Raw genomic sequence first — 16,547 nt, 5'->3', positions numbered from 1 at the left:
ACCCTTTCCTTGATGAATTCCTACGTAGCCTTGAAGAGTCAGCTGAAGTACTCCTCTATCAGGAGACTTTCTCTGATGCTCCATGTATATTTGTATTCTCCCATCCTGATCTCACATAACACTTTATTTCATTCCTGCATAATGTATTTGTTATGAAGTATTATGTAATAGAGTTGTTTGTGTCTTGTTGCCACACACCCCCTTAGGCTATAAGTTCCATGAGAATAGGAACAATGCCTCTTCTAAGTTATTCATCTTTCCCTGTGCCTAGCAAAGTGGAACACACAGTAAATGCCTAATGTGTTTGAATTGAATTGAATTGAATTTTGAGACCAAGAATCTAGATCATTCCTAATCCCCTTATGTCCACCAGAATTTTAAATTCAATAATTATTTACCAAGAACTAACATAATGCTTGGCACCATGGCCTTCTCTTGTGTACTGTAGCTTGAAGGACCTAGATAACATTGTAGTAATTATAGTTGATAACTCTATAGCACTTTAAAGCTTATGAAGTGTTTATATATAATGCATATATACTTTGTAATTATGAGTATATGATTACAACTATATACGCATATATACATATGTGTATGCATACATGTATGTGTGTATGTACATACATAAATTAATGGAAGGATTGTAGCATAATCACTGTTTTCTTATGTGAGGTTTATAGGTTTTGAAATTCTGTTGCCAAATTATTTAGTTATTCAGTGCGAGCATTAGAGTAATAAAAAACACCAAACTCTATAGGAGACATTGTGAATAGAGTATATTTTAAATGTTTTATTATATATTAATCAGTGGTGTCTCTGGTGCCAGGCTACTGTGGTATCATGAAGACAATAATGGATTTATATTCAGAAAGTGTGGGTTCAGATCTCAGCTCTATGACTGATTACTAGTTATGTGAGTGAAGTCTCTCTTGGAGCCACATTTTTCTCACTCGCAAAAGTAGAATTAATGATATTTGTACTATATAGTACATAAGGGGTATTGTTAGAATAAAATTAAATAATTTATGTAAAAATATTTTACCTGTCTTCTATTATTAATAAATGTCTGCTGTGATAATTTCAGAGCAGACTTCTAGAGTGATGGTGAAGGATGAAAAACAATTATTAATTGCCTACAAGTATCATTGCTGGGGATACAAATGCAAGGTAGCAAGGCAGTCCTTGACATCAAGAAACTTACATCCAAATAGGGGACCACAATACAGGGGGGAATAGAAGCCAAGAAGGAGTGTTTTGAATGTAGAATTCACATGTAGGATAGAGTCATTGATTGACACAGATTGACACATAATTTCCATGAATGGTAATATTGATTTGGGGAAGGAACTTAGAGATCAACTATTGGAATCCCTTACTTTGTAGATGAAGAAATAAGGCTCAGAGAATTTGAGTGACTTGTCAAAGGTCACACAGGTCGAGATTAACCAGAATTGAGACTCATATTCAAGTCTAGATGTTCCCTGAGATCACTTCCAATTCAGATCCATGAACCTTGGTGTGTGTCTGTATGTAATTGATGAAAAGTCTATTAATGAGAAAGAGTAGATCCATGCTCACTTTTGAAGGAAAAGTAGAGACACAAGTATGTTTTAGGTCATTATTATTATTTTTAGGTCATTATTTTAATATAAGGTGAGTAATTAATTAAGATGGAAGATACCAGTCAACTAACTATATGATTAGATTTACAGCAGAATTTCCCAAGCAACCATAGTCTAGTGTTTGATGACTATTAATGAGACATGAGTACCTCAAACATAACAATATTTACATGTACATGTATTATATCACTTAAAAAACCTATTACACATGTTGATTAGTTCACCTCTTTTCATACACATTCACCAGAAAACAAATATACAGAATGTCATTTGGTGGTGATGGTGGTGGTTTAACTTGAGAGATTTGCCACAAAATATTTAAATTATTTTACTATGAATGATGGCTCATATTTGAATATGGAGGTTAAAGTGGACTGGGCCTTTTTTCATTACTATGTCACAAAACAAGTTTGGAAGAGTCCCCTTTAACAATGTGTGATCTAGGTAAATGTTCCCTATTCTCCTCCAGTTAAACACAGGTGTACTAAAAGTAATTTTAAATGACTGTGAAGTACTCTAATATTGGAATTGAGTTTTAGAAAAAGAACTTGGTAAACATAATTGCTACAATTCAACAATTAATACTTTTTTTATTAAATAACTACTGTGTACCAGGGCACGTGCTAAATACTGGGTTGCTGTTGTTTGTATTTCATTCTTGAAGAGGACCATGACATCAAGTTGATGTCATGATTTGCACTAAATTGGATTTAAGCAAGGGAGGTCTGTGCAGGGTCACTACTGTGACTCTCTCCTCCAGAACCATATAGGTACAATGGGAAGAATTGGATTTAAGTGAGGGAGGGCTGTGCCAGGTCACTAGCTTCACTCTCTCCTCCAGAGCTGGTCCAGTGATAAGATATATATCAGGATGACTAGAGATGACTCCAGATGTTTAAGGCAATTGGGGTTAAGTGACTTGCCCAGGTCACACAGCTAATAAGTGTCTGAGGTGTGATTTGAACTAAGGTCCTTGACTCCAAGGCCTCTATTCACTATGCCATCTAGCTGCTTTAAATGCTGGGTATACAAAGCCAAAACCAAAACTGCCCCTACTGTCAAGGAACTTATATGGTAATTATCACGTTAACTATTTTATGCACATTTTACTTGTCAGAAGAAATACAAATATTCCTCAAAGTATGGCTGCTCTTTGCAGAACTGATTTCAAACAAAAAATGGAATATGCTAGAGTGTAACACATTATCATCATTTTCCATTCATCATCCTCATGTAAGTTTTATTAAATGCCTTATATTCACATTATCTCATTTTATCTTTACAATAACCTGTAGGTAATGTAAGGTAATAGGTACAGTACAGGTATTACTATAGAAGCAAGGAAACTGAGGCTCAGACAGGCTAAGTGGTTTGCTCTAGGCATATAGTTAGTAGTCATAAGGAAGATTTGACTCCATTCCCTAATCTGACACTAAACCCAGCCAGATACATAAATCTTGTTGTTTAGGCTCCAAAAATTTATTAAAGTTTTACCTTGAAATAAAAATTTTCATCCTATTTCTTTATTCTTTGCATTGTGGATTAAAAAACACACTGCAGCAATTGACCCAGCTTGGACCTTTGGTATCTTCTAAAATTCCAGTCTTTCTAGTATTTTCTTTTTTTTGCAGGGCAATGAGGGTTAAGTGACTTGCCCAGAGTCACACAGCTAGTAAATGTCAAGTGTCTGAGGCCGGATTAGAACTCAGGTCATCCTGAATCCAGGGCCAGTGTTTATCCACTGTGCCACCTAGCTGCCCCCACCACCCCCTCATTTCTTCTAGTATTGAGAATGGATGAGCCATTCCATCAGGCTGGGGAGGCAGTTTTCACTTTCCTTTCTCTGCTCTACTCATTCCCTGTTGATTAATAAAAAAGTAATGCTTTTTTATGGCTTTTGCCTGACCATACCTCAGCTTCCATTGCTGACATCTAGTGTAAAATACAGCAAGAGTGTTTGCAGAAAGGATTTCTTTTTTCTGTTTCAATTTATGATGCCTTTTACAGCAATGCACTTTGTCAGGAAGCAACAACTGCCTGGACCATCTTCCTGCTCAGATAGAATAGTTCCATATCCTCCTCATGGAATTTTTCATCTCTGTATTCCTCAGGGTATAAATAAGTGGATTTAGCATTGGGGTGATGACTGTGTAGAGGATGGAGACTAACTTATCAGCTGGAAATGTCTGAAAGGGCCTGGCATAGATGTAGACACAAGGCACAAACACCAAAGTCACCACCATCAGGTGGGAGGCACAAGTGGAAAGGGCTTTACTCTTTCCCTCAGCCAAGTGGCTCCTTATCCTTACCAAGAGGACTGTATAGGAGATGAGAAGCACTATAAAGCATGCAAGTGTGACCAACCCACTGTTGGAAACCATCAGGAGTTCTACCACAAAGGTATTTGTGCAGGCCCGCTTAATGACCTGTGGAATATCACAGTAGAAATTATCTAGCTCATTTGGGCCACAGAAAGGCAAATGTAAGATGAGCACTACCTGTGTAATGGAATGGATAACCCCTCCCAGCACTGATGTCCCTGCCAGGACCCAGCAAGTATGTTGGCTCATGATAAGTTCATAGTGCAGGGGCCGGCAAATAGCTATGTAGCGGTCATACGCCATGATGGCGAGGATGAATATCTCTGTGCTTCCAGTGAAATGGAAGAAAAATATCTGGGCTATACAGCCCTGGAAGGAAATTGTTTTGTGGTGGGTAACCAAGTTGTTCAACATCTTGGGTACAGTTACAGTAGAGTAGCAGAGATCTTGGAAGGAGAGATTGCTGAGCAGAAAGTACATGGGTACTGAGCGAAGGTGATGATCAGAAGTCACTGTGATGATAATGAGGCCATTTCCTAGTATGGTCAGGAGATATAGCACCAGAAACAAGAAGAAAAGCACAGGTTGTAGGTCTGAGGAAGAAGAAAGTCCCAGGAGAACAAACTCAGTAACTTCAGTGGCATTTGTCTGGTTCATCTACTCATTTGGGAATGGGAAATGGGAAGAAAAGGAACAAAAACTAAAAATGATTAGGTAAAAACATGAAGGACATGAAGTATGTACAAATACATGAAGGTCAAAAAGGGTAGGATGATGTAATATGCAATTGAGTAGCAACATGGCCAAGAGAGCCATTCATAGCCATTCATGGTCAAAATCATCTTCATTTGTTAAGGGCAATATAGGCTGTCCAACTACTAAATTTGGACAATATGCTTTGTTTTATTGAGATACAATAGTCTCTTTGCCTTAAGTATTATTCCACTCTGGTATATAGTTCATAATATAAGCTGATCATAAAGGGATACGACTCATCACACCAAACATGCAGGCATGTCATTCAAATGTTCCTGGTATCATTTATTTGTCCTATGCCAAAAATCCCCTAGCCCACAAAAGACTACCACAACTCAAGGTTAATCTTAAAGATAGATAAATAAATGGATGCATGGATGGATAATCGATAGATAGATAGATAGATAGATAGATAGATAGATAGATAGATAGATAGATAGATAGATAGATGGGTAGATAGATAGATAGATAGATAGATAGATAGATAGATAGATAGATGGGTAGATAGATGGCTGGATAGATCTACCTATGTGTACATTTTTATTTAATATACATATGTATTTCCCACACACATATATGTAGATATCACATATCTATAGCCTCAAATTTCCAATAATGTATTTTGTGATTAACATTCCTTCTCTAATCCTCAATTTATCTTTTATCTGTTAATAGAGGCATAAGTCTCCTCCTCATAATCTCACCAAAGGTCTTTTCTCCTGTCACCTAGCACCCCAAACTCCCATATGGCCAGACCTCCTTGAGGTACTAATGCACTTGATGACTACAGAATAACCTAGAACACCATTACAGATGAGATTTGGGAATAGTTGGATTATAGTTTGTATGAAGCACAATAGTCTGAAATAAGTATGAAAAGTTAGGATGGAACCCCATTTCATAGGGCCTTAAAGATGAGGTTAAGAAATTAATATTTTGTTTTCTTATAATCAATAGGGAGCCACTGAAGGCTCATCAGCAGCATATTGATATAATCAGATCTGTGTAATTTAAAGCCTTTCACAACTTGGCTCCGATATATCTTTCCACTCTTATTACACACTATATCCCTGTCTAAACATTCTTGGTTCTAGCCAAACTGGCCTAGTTTTTCCTTCCCTCTTCAGTTCCCACCTCTGGGACTTTTGTTTTGATTGTCTCCCAGCCTTAGAATCCATTCTCTTCTTACTTCTACCTCAAAGAACTCCTTGTTTTCTTCAAAATTTATTCCAAGCATTATCTTTTCTGTGAAGCTTTTCCTAATCCACCCAGCTACTAATGTTCTCCCTTCCAAAATTATTTTCTATGTATTCCATGTATACTTATATATGCCCATAGAAACTTCCCCAATAGAATTTAAGCCACCTAAAGAAAAAATTGTTTCATTTTTTTTCTTTGTATCCCTATTGCCTTATGCCATTCATGACATAGAGTAGGTGCTTTTAAAATGTGTGTTGATTGATTAGTTTATTAAAAAGATTATTTTGGTAATGGTTTGAAGGGTGAGGCAATGACTCACTGAGTGATGATGTCAAACTCAAATAAGAACCAATCCTTGTTGGTGGCATATTCACTTAAAAACACCACAAATTAACATAACCCATGTTTTCTTGCATTTTTATTTATTTTGTTAAACATTTCTCACATATGTTTTAATTTGGTTCAGGCCCCACTTAAGAGTTTGCAGTTTGCAGTCTTGCTCCTGTGGGCCTCAAGTTTTACCTCTGGGTAGGAGAAAAAAAAGGTGTCGACTTATAAAACTTTGGTCCATTTTTCTGTTTTTGATAACATACTATCTCTGTGACACTAGGCAAGTTATTTAACCCAATATTGGTAGAGAGTTTCTATACCTAGGAGATCCTTATATCAATGAAAGAGAAGGTTCATTCCTTATCTCCCATGAAGAATAAAGCAGAAAGAATACATACTAGAGCTAAACTAACCTGTTACAAGGTTCTTACAATCATCCACATGATATGTAATGAGGTTCTGGAATAGGTAGGATAGAGGCAATAATAATGGAAATGAGGGAAAATGTGAAGGATATTTTTATCTAGAATCTATAGATCTTGGCAATTAATTTGTTCTAAGGGGTAAAGGAAAGTAAAGTAAAAGGTGGCTCAGAGATTTTTGGATTAGGTGACTGGGAGAATGATGGTATCATGACAGAATGATGATAGTAACAACACAAGTTGGGAAATTAAGAGACCAGATCTGAGTTAGGAAAAAGATGATGAATCCATTCATTTTGGAGACACATTGGATTTGGAGATGGATATGTCTTTCAGTAGGGTACTTTCATAGAGAAAAGACCAGCTTGAGTTTAACTTAATGTTCTCCTGAATGTGAATCTCAGGAATATGTCATCGGGAAAGAGACCAAAAAATCATAGATATACAACTAAAAGGAACCCTAGATACCCAGTTTCAACTCCCTCATTTTGTAGATGAGGAAAGTTAAGGCCAGGGATATTAAGTGACTTGCCCAAGGCCACACAAGTATTAAGTGCCAAAGGTCATATTTGAACACAAGGATTCTCACGTTTCCCCCATTCCACCATGCTGTAGTAGAAAACAGAGAAGTCATTCCAGGAATGGGGTTCAGAAAAAATCAATGGGACAAGCTATGGAACTAACTAGACAAATTGATCCTAGGGACATGAAATGCAAGTAATCAGACATGTACAACTAGTTATTCTTTGTTTCTTAGTTTCCTCATCTACAAATGGGGATAAGATTAGCACCTGCCTCCTGAGGTTGTTGTGACAATAAAATGAGATAATATTTCAAAGATCATGGCAAATCTTAAAGCACTATAAAAAGCTATTATATTTTAGTTGGTCCTACAGTCATCAGGAATGGCCACCCTGACTCACTGAATATAAATATAAATATGAATATAAATGTGAAGAGATATCTGGTCACATTCTTGAAAAATGGACATATAGTATGAAAGTATTTCTCATTTTTTTAAATTAAATATCTCCAGTGCCTATCACTGTGTCATGTAAATGAGCACTTAATAAATTATTTATGGAATTGTTTGTTGAATTCCAGGGAAGAATAAGAATAACATTTTATATTTGAGAGGCAACTTCATAGCAGTGATAATTGACACTTTGAGGAGAATCAAGATTGCCATCTAAGAGAATGTAGAGAGGAGAAAAGAGAAATGAAGATGGAACCTTGGGGAATGAAGCACAGATTTAAAGATAGGTAGGAAGAAGATCCATCAAAGGAGACAGAGAAGGGGCAGTCAGAGAGCTAGAAAGAGAATGAGGAGAGAACAGTGTCACTGAAAACAAGGAAAATGAAAGAATCAAGGAGGAGATGGTCAGTAGTATTAGCTGCTGAAAAGAGGTTGAAGAGGTTCAAAATTGAAGAAAAAAGGTCACTAAATTCAGTAATTAGGTCAGGTTGTCATCAACAACTTTTGAAAGAGCTCTTCCCATAGAATAGTGGGAATAAAGACCAAATTGTTTGGAAATGAGTGGTGAGTGTGTTGATATAAATTGTTCAATCTCTTTCTAGAATTTTAGCACTGAATGAAATATGAGGCATAGTTTTAGGTATTAGCATGGTCAAGGAAAGGGGAGACTCAGACCTTTGTTGGCATCAGGGAAGGAGAAAGTAAGGAGGGAGAGAATAAAAATATAAAACAGTAGGAGTAGGATGAGATGGACTTAGGGGTACAACAGGAAGAATTAGACTTGAAGAGGCAGATCACTTCATCCTGAGATTGAAAGAAAGAAGATGTGTGAAAACAAAGAGTAAATTTGTGGTGTAGAGTAGGGAAAAAACATGTCTCTCTTCTTTATCTTTTCACTGGATTCTGAAGAAAGGTCATCTTAAAATTAAATAAAAACAGATTTGAGAACTCAGAGGGATAGGGTGATTACCTTATACCCTCTTCATGGCATGGAGGTTAATCTGGATTCTCCAAATTTGTCTGTACCAGCTGGACATGTATCTCCAAGCTGAAAAAGTTCTCAAGAACAATTTCTGTAATGGATTGTGTGTCTAATACCTAAGCATCAACCTATAAAGGTTTGGAGCAATCCAATTTTGGACAGCAGGTGAAGATTTTAGATAATAAGATTTCATGAAGATCTTCTACTAAAGAGTGGAGAAGTTCTGATCTGTGTTGGTGGAGGGGCTAACCTCAGTGATGAAGTCATTTAAATTTTTGACAATCTGAAGTGTTAAAGAAATAAAAAAGTGTAAAATAATTCCTCTCTTTGTGATTTATTACCCATATCACCATAAACATATTAATTAAGGTTTTTGAATCTTAGTTATCTAAATTACAAAATTAAAAAGTTGAACCTCTAAGGTCCTTCTAGTTATGAAATTTTGAGACTCTGTGAAATTAAGAGCAATTAAAATAATCAAAGACATTTAGATTGGGAAGGGTTTCAGGGGTCCTCTAAACTAACTCTCTTCTCAATATAAATGAAGAACAGGTATAGCCTAAAACAAAACAAAAACAGGGTTTTAAATTTTTTTAATTTTAAAAGTATTAGATTTATATTTTTAAAATGAACCTACAATAGGAAGATTACAATAATGATAGATTGCATTTATTTAGTTCTTTAATGTTTAAAAAGTCTTTATATAATCTACTTTGACCCTTATTAACAGTATTAAATGGAAGGTACTATAGGTATTGTCCCATTGTACAGATGAGGAAAGGAGACTCTAGGTGGCTAAATTACTTTTCTAGGGTCACACAACCAATAGGGGTTGTAGGAATTATTCAAAGCGGCTTTCTTTTACTCCCAGGTCACTTGAAGCACAGGATCCATAAAATCTCAGAATTAGAAGAGAACTCAGGTGCCATCTAGACCAACCTAGACCAGAACAGGGCTTGCCTTCTACAACATTCCTGACTAGTGATTAATGAATTGTAGCCCATTACCTTCTAAAGAAACCCATTCCCCTCATTCACTTCACTTCACTTCATTCATTAATTCATGCAATCTATTCACTAGTCATCTAGTGAAACAAATCTCAGAATAACTTACCTTTAAGTGATACAAAATTGCTAATTTCAGCCTTTCAAAAACCTTGATCATGCTGAAGAGGCAGCTTTAATAGTGGCAACAACAATTCTAACACCCAAGATAGCAGAGAATAGCTGAGGGAATTCTCCAGTTCCAGGACCCATTATTGGAAGGTTGCCATTTGGGGAATTTGGGATTCAGACATGGGCATTTGTATCACAAAAGGAATCATTATCTTTTCTTTTTTGGCTACATACAGTCCTCAAAATGTTCTGAATTTATTAAATAGGGTTTAGGAGAGGAAGAGACAAAGAGAGTGAAGGATGAGAGTGGTGATGAAAGAAATATGTCTGGCCTTAACTAAGGAAGGAGAGGGGTTTCTATTCTTCCCCATTGTGTCTTCACATGGTATAAGATATTGGCATGATAAATTATGGCTGATAACCAGGGATCTGCTTTGTGGCATGCCCTATATCAAAGTGAAAGTTTGGGATGATGGGAAAATTGCTCATTTGTGACCAACCATGGAAGGATACAGGAAATAATAAGAAAAAGATTAATATCATCTATAATTTTCCATCTGGTTAATCTACCTTAAATGTTTTATTCAACTTCCTTTAATTTCTCCCATCTGCCACCTAGAGGCTGCCTCCATCAGCTGTTAAGTGATATATGCCCAGAGAATACATCAAAAACTCTACACAAACATAGCAAAATTAGGAAAGCAAAACTGATAAAATAAACAACATATAATAAAGTAAGGGAGTTGATGTTATGAAAGAGCTTGAAGTTTGGAGTCAGGAGTGAGGAGTTCAAACTGAGGATACAAAAATGCCAAGCAAGTGGGAATAAGCCAACTAACCTCTTTAAACTATCCTCTACTGGGTAAAGTGCGGATAATACTTATACTTTCCATCTCCTGATGTTATTGTTTGGAAACTGCTTTGTAAACCTTATAATGTTATATAAATATAGGTTGAATAGAAGCAGCTGGGTGGCAAAATGGTTAGAGCACTGCCTCAGGGGTGAGGAGGACCCAATTTCAAATCTATCCAGACTAAGACAGTTACTAGCTGTGTGATCTGGGCAAGTCACTTAACCCTGATTGCCTCCAAAGAAAATAATAAAGCAATCCAGATAAAGTGGGAATATTTATACTATGACTGAATTATCATAATTAATTTCAGCTCTGCACTTTGGCCATTGAAAACTTCCAAGATCAGTGCTAGCCCTAGTTTAAACTATGAAGACGATGAAGTTTGTCTTCTCTTTCCCCACTGATTCCTTTCTATACTGCTTCCTTCATTCTAGTCTAATTCCCCCACCCCCATTTTATTAAGTCATCACCTCTTCCACCATTCACTTATCATAACCTACTCCAAGAAAGGCTATGATTTGTACTTTAATATGAACATTTTAAGCCAGTATTTTTCCTTTATTGGGGCACAGCATTTGTACTTTATTCCTTATTTTAAATTATGGAATAGAAGTCTTTAATTTCAATTCAACAAGCATTTATAAAGTACTTACTAGGTGTAAAGATCTTAGGATTCTATGGTTCTTGCACACACCTCTGAGGTTGGATAGGACCTTAGATACCTTCTATCCCTCATTTTATAGATGAGAAAAATAAGGTCCTGAGCTATTTAATAATTTGTTCAAAGTCCCACAGGTAGTAAACATTAAATATGATACTTTAATTCAGGTCCACTGACTCAAAAGCCAGAATCCTTTCCATTGTGTTAGGTATAAAAACTCAAAAAGTACAAAAGAAGGCACAACGTCCTTTCCTCAAGGCACTTACAATCTAATGGATGCAGTAGTGGGAATGGGATGTACAGTTATAAAGAAAGGTGTATAGAGCACTATGTAAAATATGAAAAGGGGGGGGCAGCTAGGTGGCACAGTGGATAAAGCACTGCACCTGGATTAAGGAGGACCTTAGTTAAAATCTGGCCTCAGACACTTGACACTTACTAGCTTTATGACCCTGGGCAAGTCACTTACCCCTCATTGCCCCACCAAAAAAGAGAGCGAGAGCGAGAGCGAGAGAGGAAAAGTAATATTGAATTTATAAAAAAAAATATGAAAAAGTGAGAAATCAATTTCAGTTCAAACAATAAAGCAGACTTCATGGGAGACATATCACAGGAGTTGGACCTTGAAAAAAGAGAAGAATTTCAAGTGATGGAAATGGGGAGTGAAGAATTCAATTCCATTAAAATCACCAATATTTACTAAATGCCTACAAAATTTTAGGTCCAGGTCTATGTAGTAGGGATACAAAAACAAAAATGAAAACAATTCCTGACTTCACAGAGCTTATGTTTGACTGGAATTCCAAGCATGTGGATGTGATGTGGGGAAGGGCATCAAAACAGACAAGCATGTATTAAGTACTTAATATTTGCCAAGTGCTTTACAAATATCTCACAACAACCCTGGGAGGTAGTTGTTATTGTCATCTCCAATTTCCATTTGAGGAGACTGAGGCAGGCAGAGGTTAAGTGGCTTGTCCAGAGTCAAATAGCTAAGAAGTATCTAAGACCATATTTGAACTTAACTTTCTTACTGCAAGCCCAATACTCTATCCACTATACCACTGTACCACTGGCTCACTCTAGGCAGAAAGCAAGGAACCAAGGAAACAAGAGAGCTCAAGATTATAAGAGATAAAAAAGAGTGGTCTGTTATTATGTTATAGAATTGTGAAGGGGAATGGTAAGAAACGAACCTGGAAAGGTAAGTTGCAGCCAGGTTACTAATGGCCTTGAATACCAAGATAAGTAGTTTATATTTTATTCTTTAGACAATGATTAGCCTATAAAAGTTTTGTTTTGTTTTGTTTTTCAGTAGAAGACTGATGTGTTCAGAAATAGGCAGGGGGGCAATTTAGGAAAGTGTAAATGTGCATGCTCTCATTTTTTTTTTTTAAGTGAGGCAACTGGGGTTAAGTGACTTGCCCAGGGTCACACAGCTAGTAAGTGTTAAGTGTCTGAGGCCAGATTTGAACTCAGGTACTCCTGAATCCAGGGCCGGTGCTCTATCCACTGCGCCACCTAGCTGCCCCTCTATTTTTTTTAGTCTCCTTCTTCATGCATATCTGTGCTCAACGTAGCATTTCAGGGAAGTGGTCAAGTATGTCCAAACCCATTCAGGCCACCCAGAAGAATGTAGTGTTATCTCTTTTTTATAGATGATAAAGCCAAAATTCACAGAGGTTAAATTAGACAGCTCATATATAGTAAAGATGAAACAGGAATTTGACTATAGGATTTAGAGATGGAAGATGGAGATCATCTACTTTAATGTTGTCCATTTGCATATGAGGAAATTGATACCAAGAGACATGAAGAGACTTGCCCAATATGATAGTTAGGAAATAGCAGATCCAGTACTCAAACCTTAACTTTGTAATGGTCAAAAACAGGGATTTTCCCATTATATCATGTTGCCTTTTGAACCCAGATCATCTAGACCTCAAGTTACCATCCCCCATTATGCCATGCATCTACCTAATAGCTACATATACTCATTTTAATATAGATTGCCTTCCTGGAGACCTATTGTACCTTCTACTTAGGTTTTATAAATTCATTTCCCTTTCAAATAGACTCCATGGTAAAAGTTGACTTTCCATTAGAAAATGTAAAAGAAGATGCAAGAGAGCAGGAAGAAAATAACTACTACTACATTACACTGTCTTGTTTTGTAATTACCACACTACCTTGTTTGAACAAGTCTCACAACTATTTCTCTATTCTTGCCTTTTGACACAAGCAGTTCAATTTGGCATTAACGTTACAGTGGTCTTTGGTCATGGTATAGAGACAATAGGTTAGAAAGGGTTAGATTTGTGTGTGTGGGGGGGAAGGGTTACTTGGGTTCCAAGAAAAGGACATTTCTTATTATAGCAGATACTTGGCCAGACTTTAGATAGCGGCCCTTCAATTTGGACATGGCTGCCTTCACTTCTTTGTTCCTCAGAGTATAAATAACTGGGTTTAATATGGGAGTGAATATGGTATAAAACACTGCAAGAACTTTGTCCACTGAGTAGCTACTGAAGGGCCACACATAGATGAAGATGCATGGACCAAAGAACAGTGTGACCACAGTGATATGGGCAGTCAGTGTAGAACGTGCCTTTGCCATACTAGCTGAAGAGCGATTGCGTACTGTGATGAGTATGACTGTATATGAAACAACCAGGAGGAGAAAGGAGCTCATGGAAAGAAAGCCACTGTCTGCAACAATTAGTAAGCTGACAACATAGGTGTCTATACAAGCAAGTTTGGTCACCAGAGGGAGGTCACAGAAAAAGCTGTCCACCTTGTTGGGACCACAGAAGGGCAAGTTGACGGTAAATGCCAGCTGGCTAGTTGTGTGTATGAAGCCAACACACCAGGAGATGATGACCAAAATGATACAGACACGCCGACTCATGATGGTCATGTAGTGGAGAGGTTTACATATGGCAACATAGCGATCATAGGCCATGGACACAAGAAGTACCATCTCACTCCCAGTGAAAAGGTGTACAAAAAAGATCTGAGCTAGACAAGCCTCAAAGGATATAGTCTTTTGTTTAACAAGGAAGTCTGCAATCATCTTAGGGGTAGCGAAAGATGCCACACAGACATCTATAAAAGATAGGTTTGCAAGTAAAAAGTACATGGGAGAGTGAAGACGAGGGTCTGAAGTCACAGTGAGGATGATGAGGAAGTTTCCCATCACAATAGCAATGTAGAGCACTGAAAACACAACAAAGAAGACAGGTTGGAGTTCGGGGGAATCAGAGAGTCCCAGCAAGATGAACTCAGACACTCGGGAGTAATTTGTTTCATTCATTGACTTGAGTTGAAAGAAATGTTTTTCAGTTATCTGGAAATAAGAAAAATAACAGAGATCAATTAATGGAACTGGGTTGAGGTAGAGCTTTAAAATATTTCTCTTACTACTGAGAAATGCTGAAGCTCTCCTAATTGTGAAAACAAAGGACATTTATTCCTTTCATGGCCTTATTGAGGAAGACTGACCCACCCCTAAGGGTTATCTTATTTTGCAACTAAGAGAGTTCAAAGCCAGCTGGGACAAACAGGACCCAATTAGAACGACAAAGCCTCTTCAAGAATAAGATAGGATTATGAAATTTGCTACACAATTTAACTGTGATAGCTTTTAATCTTTTGTAAAAGGAATATTTAAAAAAATTAAATACATTTTAGTTCCTTAAATATTTCCCAATTACATGCAAAATTTTAACATTCATTTTTAAAATTTTGAATTACAAAATTTCTCCCACTCTCCATGCCTCCCCTACCCTTTGAGAAAACAATCAATATAGTATAGATTTTACATGTGAAGTAATGCAAAACATATTTCCATATTAGCCAGGTTGCAAAAGAAAATGCACACACATACACACACAAATAAAGTAAGCTTAAAAAGTATGCTTCAGTCTACATTCATAGTTCATCAGTTCTCTCTATGGAGATGGATAGTATGTCTCATCATGGGTCCTTTGGAATTGTCTTGGATCATTGTCTTGATCAGAGTAGCTGTCTTTCATAGTTGATTCTCTTTAAAATATTGCTATTATGGTGTACTGTGTTTTCCTGGTGCTACTCACTTAATTTTGCATCAGTTCATATGTCTTCCCAGGTTTTTCTGAAACCATCCTGTTTGTCATTTCTTATGGCACAATAGTATTGCATGTGAAGGAATATCTTATTCCTTTGGAACTTATTCCACTGGACAAAATGAAATAAATTTTCAGGAAATTTCATTTTGTCACACATTTCTTAAATGTGTAATATATTTTGCTATGAACTGAAGGATTTTCAAAATGAAAAAAGATATGGTTTCTAACTTCAATGAATTTATAATGTAGTCAGGAAGATAAGAGTACTAAACAAATATCCAAAATATAAAAGAGAATTCATGTGCTATGAAAATTCTGAGAAAAGAAAGATCATTCCTAACTGGTAAAATCAAGGAAAACTTCATGGAAAAGATAATGTAAATTGGCCTTGAAGGATGAATGGGTAAAGGTAATAAGGTGCAATGTAAGAAAACTAAGTATCATTGAACCTTCTCTTGTACAATCCTGTATGATAATATTCTCATATCTAATAATCTGCTCCTCTGCCCAGTTGTCTTCTGAGATCACCCACCTACTGGAGTCCTACCTCATCATGAAGTATGATCCAATTCCCTTCTGATACCCAATAATGCAACTCACTTATCCCTTTATGAATTCCACCTCCCCCAATTTAGTGACTTTACTCTTCAAATTGCCTATCTTCCAATACAATATCCCTCTTTCCAGATAAATGCCATAGATCAAATTATAATGGAGTAGCTGAGGCTTTATCCCAAATGCCAAAATATGTTTTCTACCTATGCAATAAGCTTCATTCTTCTCATCACAATTATGGCCACTCAAATTACCCACTTCCTTGTCTAACTTATCAACCACCCCTCTTAAAATTCAATGGCCTTGGGGGCAGCTAGGTGGCACAGTGGATAAAGCACCTGCCCTGGAGTCAGGAGGACCTGAGTTCAAATCCAGCCTCAGACACTTGACACTAGCTGTGTGACCTTGGACAAGTCACTTAACCCCAAATGCCTCACACACACACACACACACACACACACACACACACACACACACACAATTCAATGGCCTTAACATGTTTCTCCCAAGTGCCTGAGAAGATTTGCCTCCTCCATTTCCTAATTCCTGACATGTTACCTGCTTTTGCACCATTTTTTTCTCCTTTCTGCCCAGATATTTGTTTCTATCATCTATGAACTATTAGGTTGCTCTCCTTCCTCCCTAGT

At 36.9% G+C, this 16,547-nt stretch overlaps 2 protein-coding genes across 2 annotated transcripts; both read right to left on the bottom strand.

Annotated features, from left to right (window-relative positions):
- Positions 1-3,676: 3,676 nt before the first annotated feature.
- Positions 3,677-4,600, bottom strand: LOC122738520 (olfactory receptor 4D5-like). The gene has a single exon (XM_043980534.1). The coding sequence runs from the start codon at positions 4,598-4,600 to the stop codon at positions 3,677-3,679; it is 924 nt and encodes a 307-aa protein (XP_043836469.1).
- An 8,977-nt stretch (positions 4,601-13,577) lies between these two features.
- LOC122742138 (olfactory receptor 4K15) lies at positions 13,578-14,552 on the bottom strand. Its single transcript, XM_043986179.1, has one exon. The coding sequence runs from the start codon at positions 14,550-14,552 to the stop codon at positions 13,578-13,580; it is 975 nt and encodes a 324-aa protein (XP_043842114.1).
- Positions 14,553-16,547: the final 1,995 nt, after the last annotated feature.

Source organism: Dromiciops gliroides, chromosome 2 (genome assembly GCF_019393635.1).
Source record: "Dromiciops gliroides isolate mDroGli1 chromosome 2, mDroGli1.pri, whole genome shotgun sequence".
In the NCBI taxonomy this organism is placed as follows: domain Eukaryota; kingdom Metazoa; phylum Chordata; class Mammalia; order Microbiotheria; family Microbiotheriidae; genus Dromiciops; species Dromiciops gliroides.
The sequence above is the reverse complement of the archived record's forward strand: the minus strand, read 5'-3'. Positions and strand labels throughout refer to the sequence as shown.

Bases quoted from the DNA above. Each gene is read 5' to 3' on its own strand.
- LOC122742138 (XM_043986179.1), bottom strand. From the start codon at position 14,552: ATGAATGAAACAAATTACTCCCGAGTGTCTGAGTTCATCTTGCTGGGA.
- LOC122738520 (XM_043980534.1), bottom strand. From the start codon at position 4,600: ATGAACCAGACAAATGCCACTGAAGTTACTGAGTTTGTTCTCCTGGGA.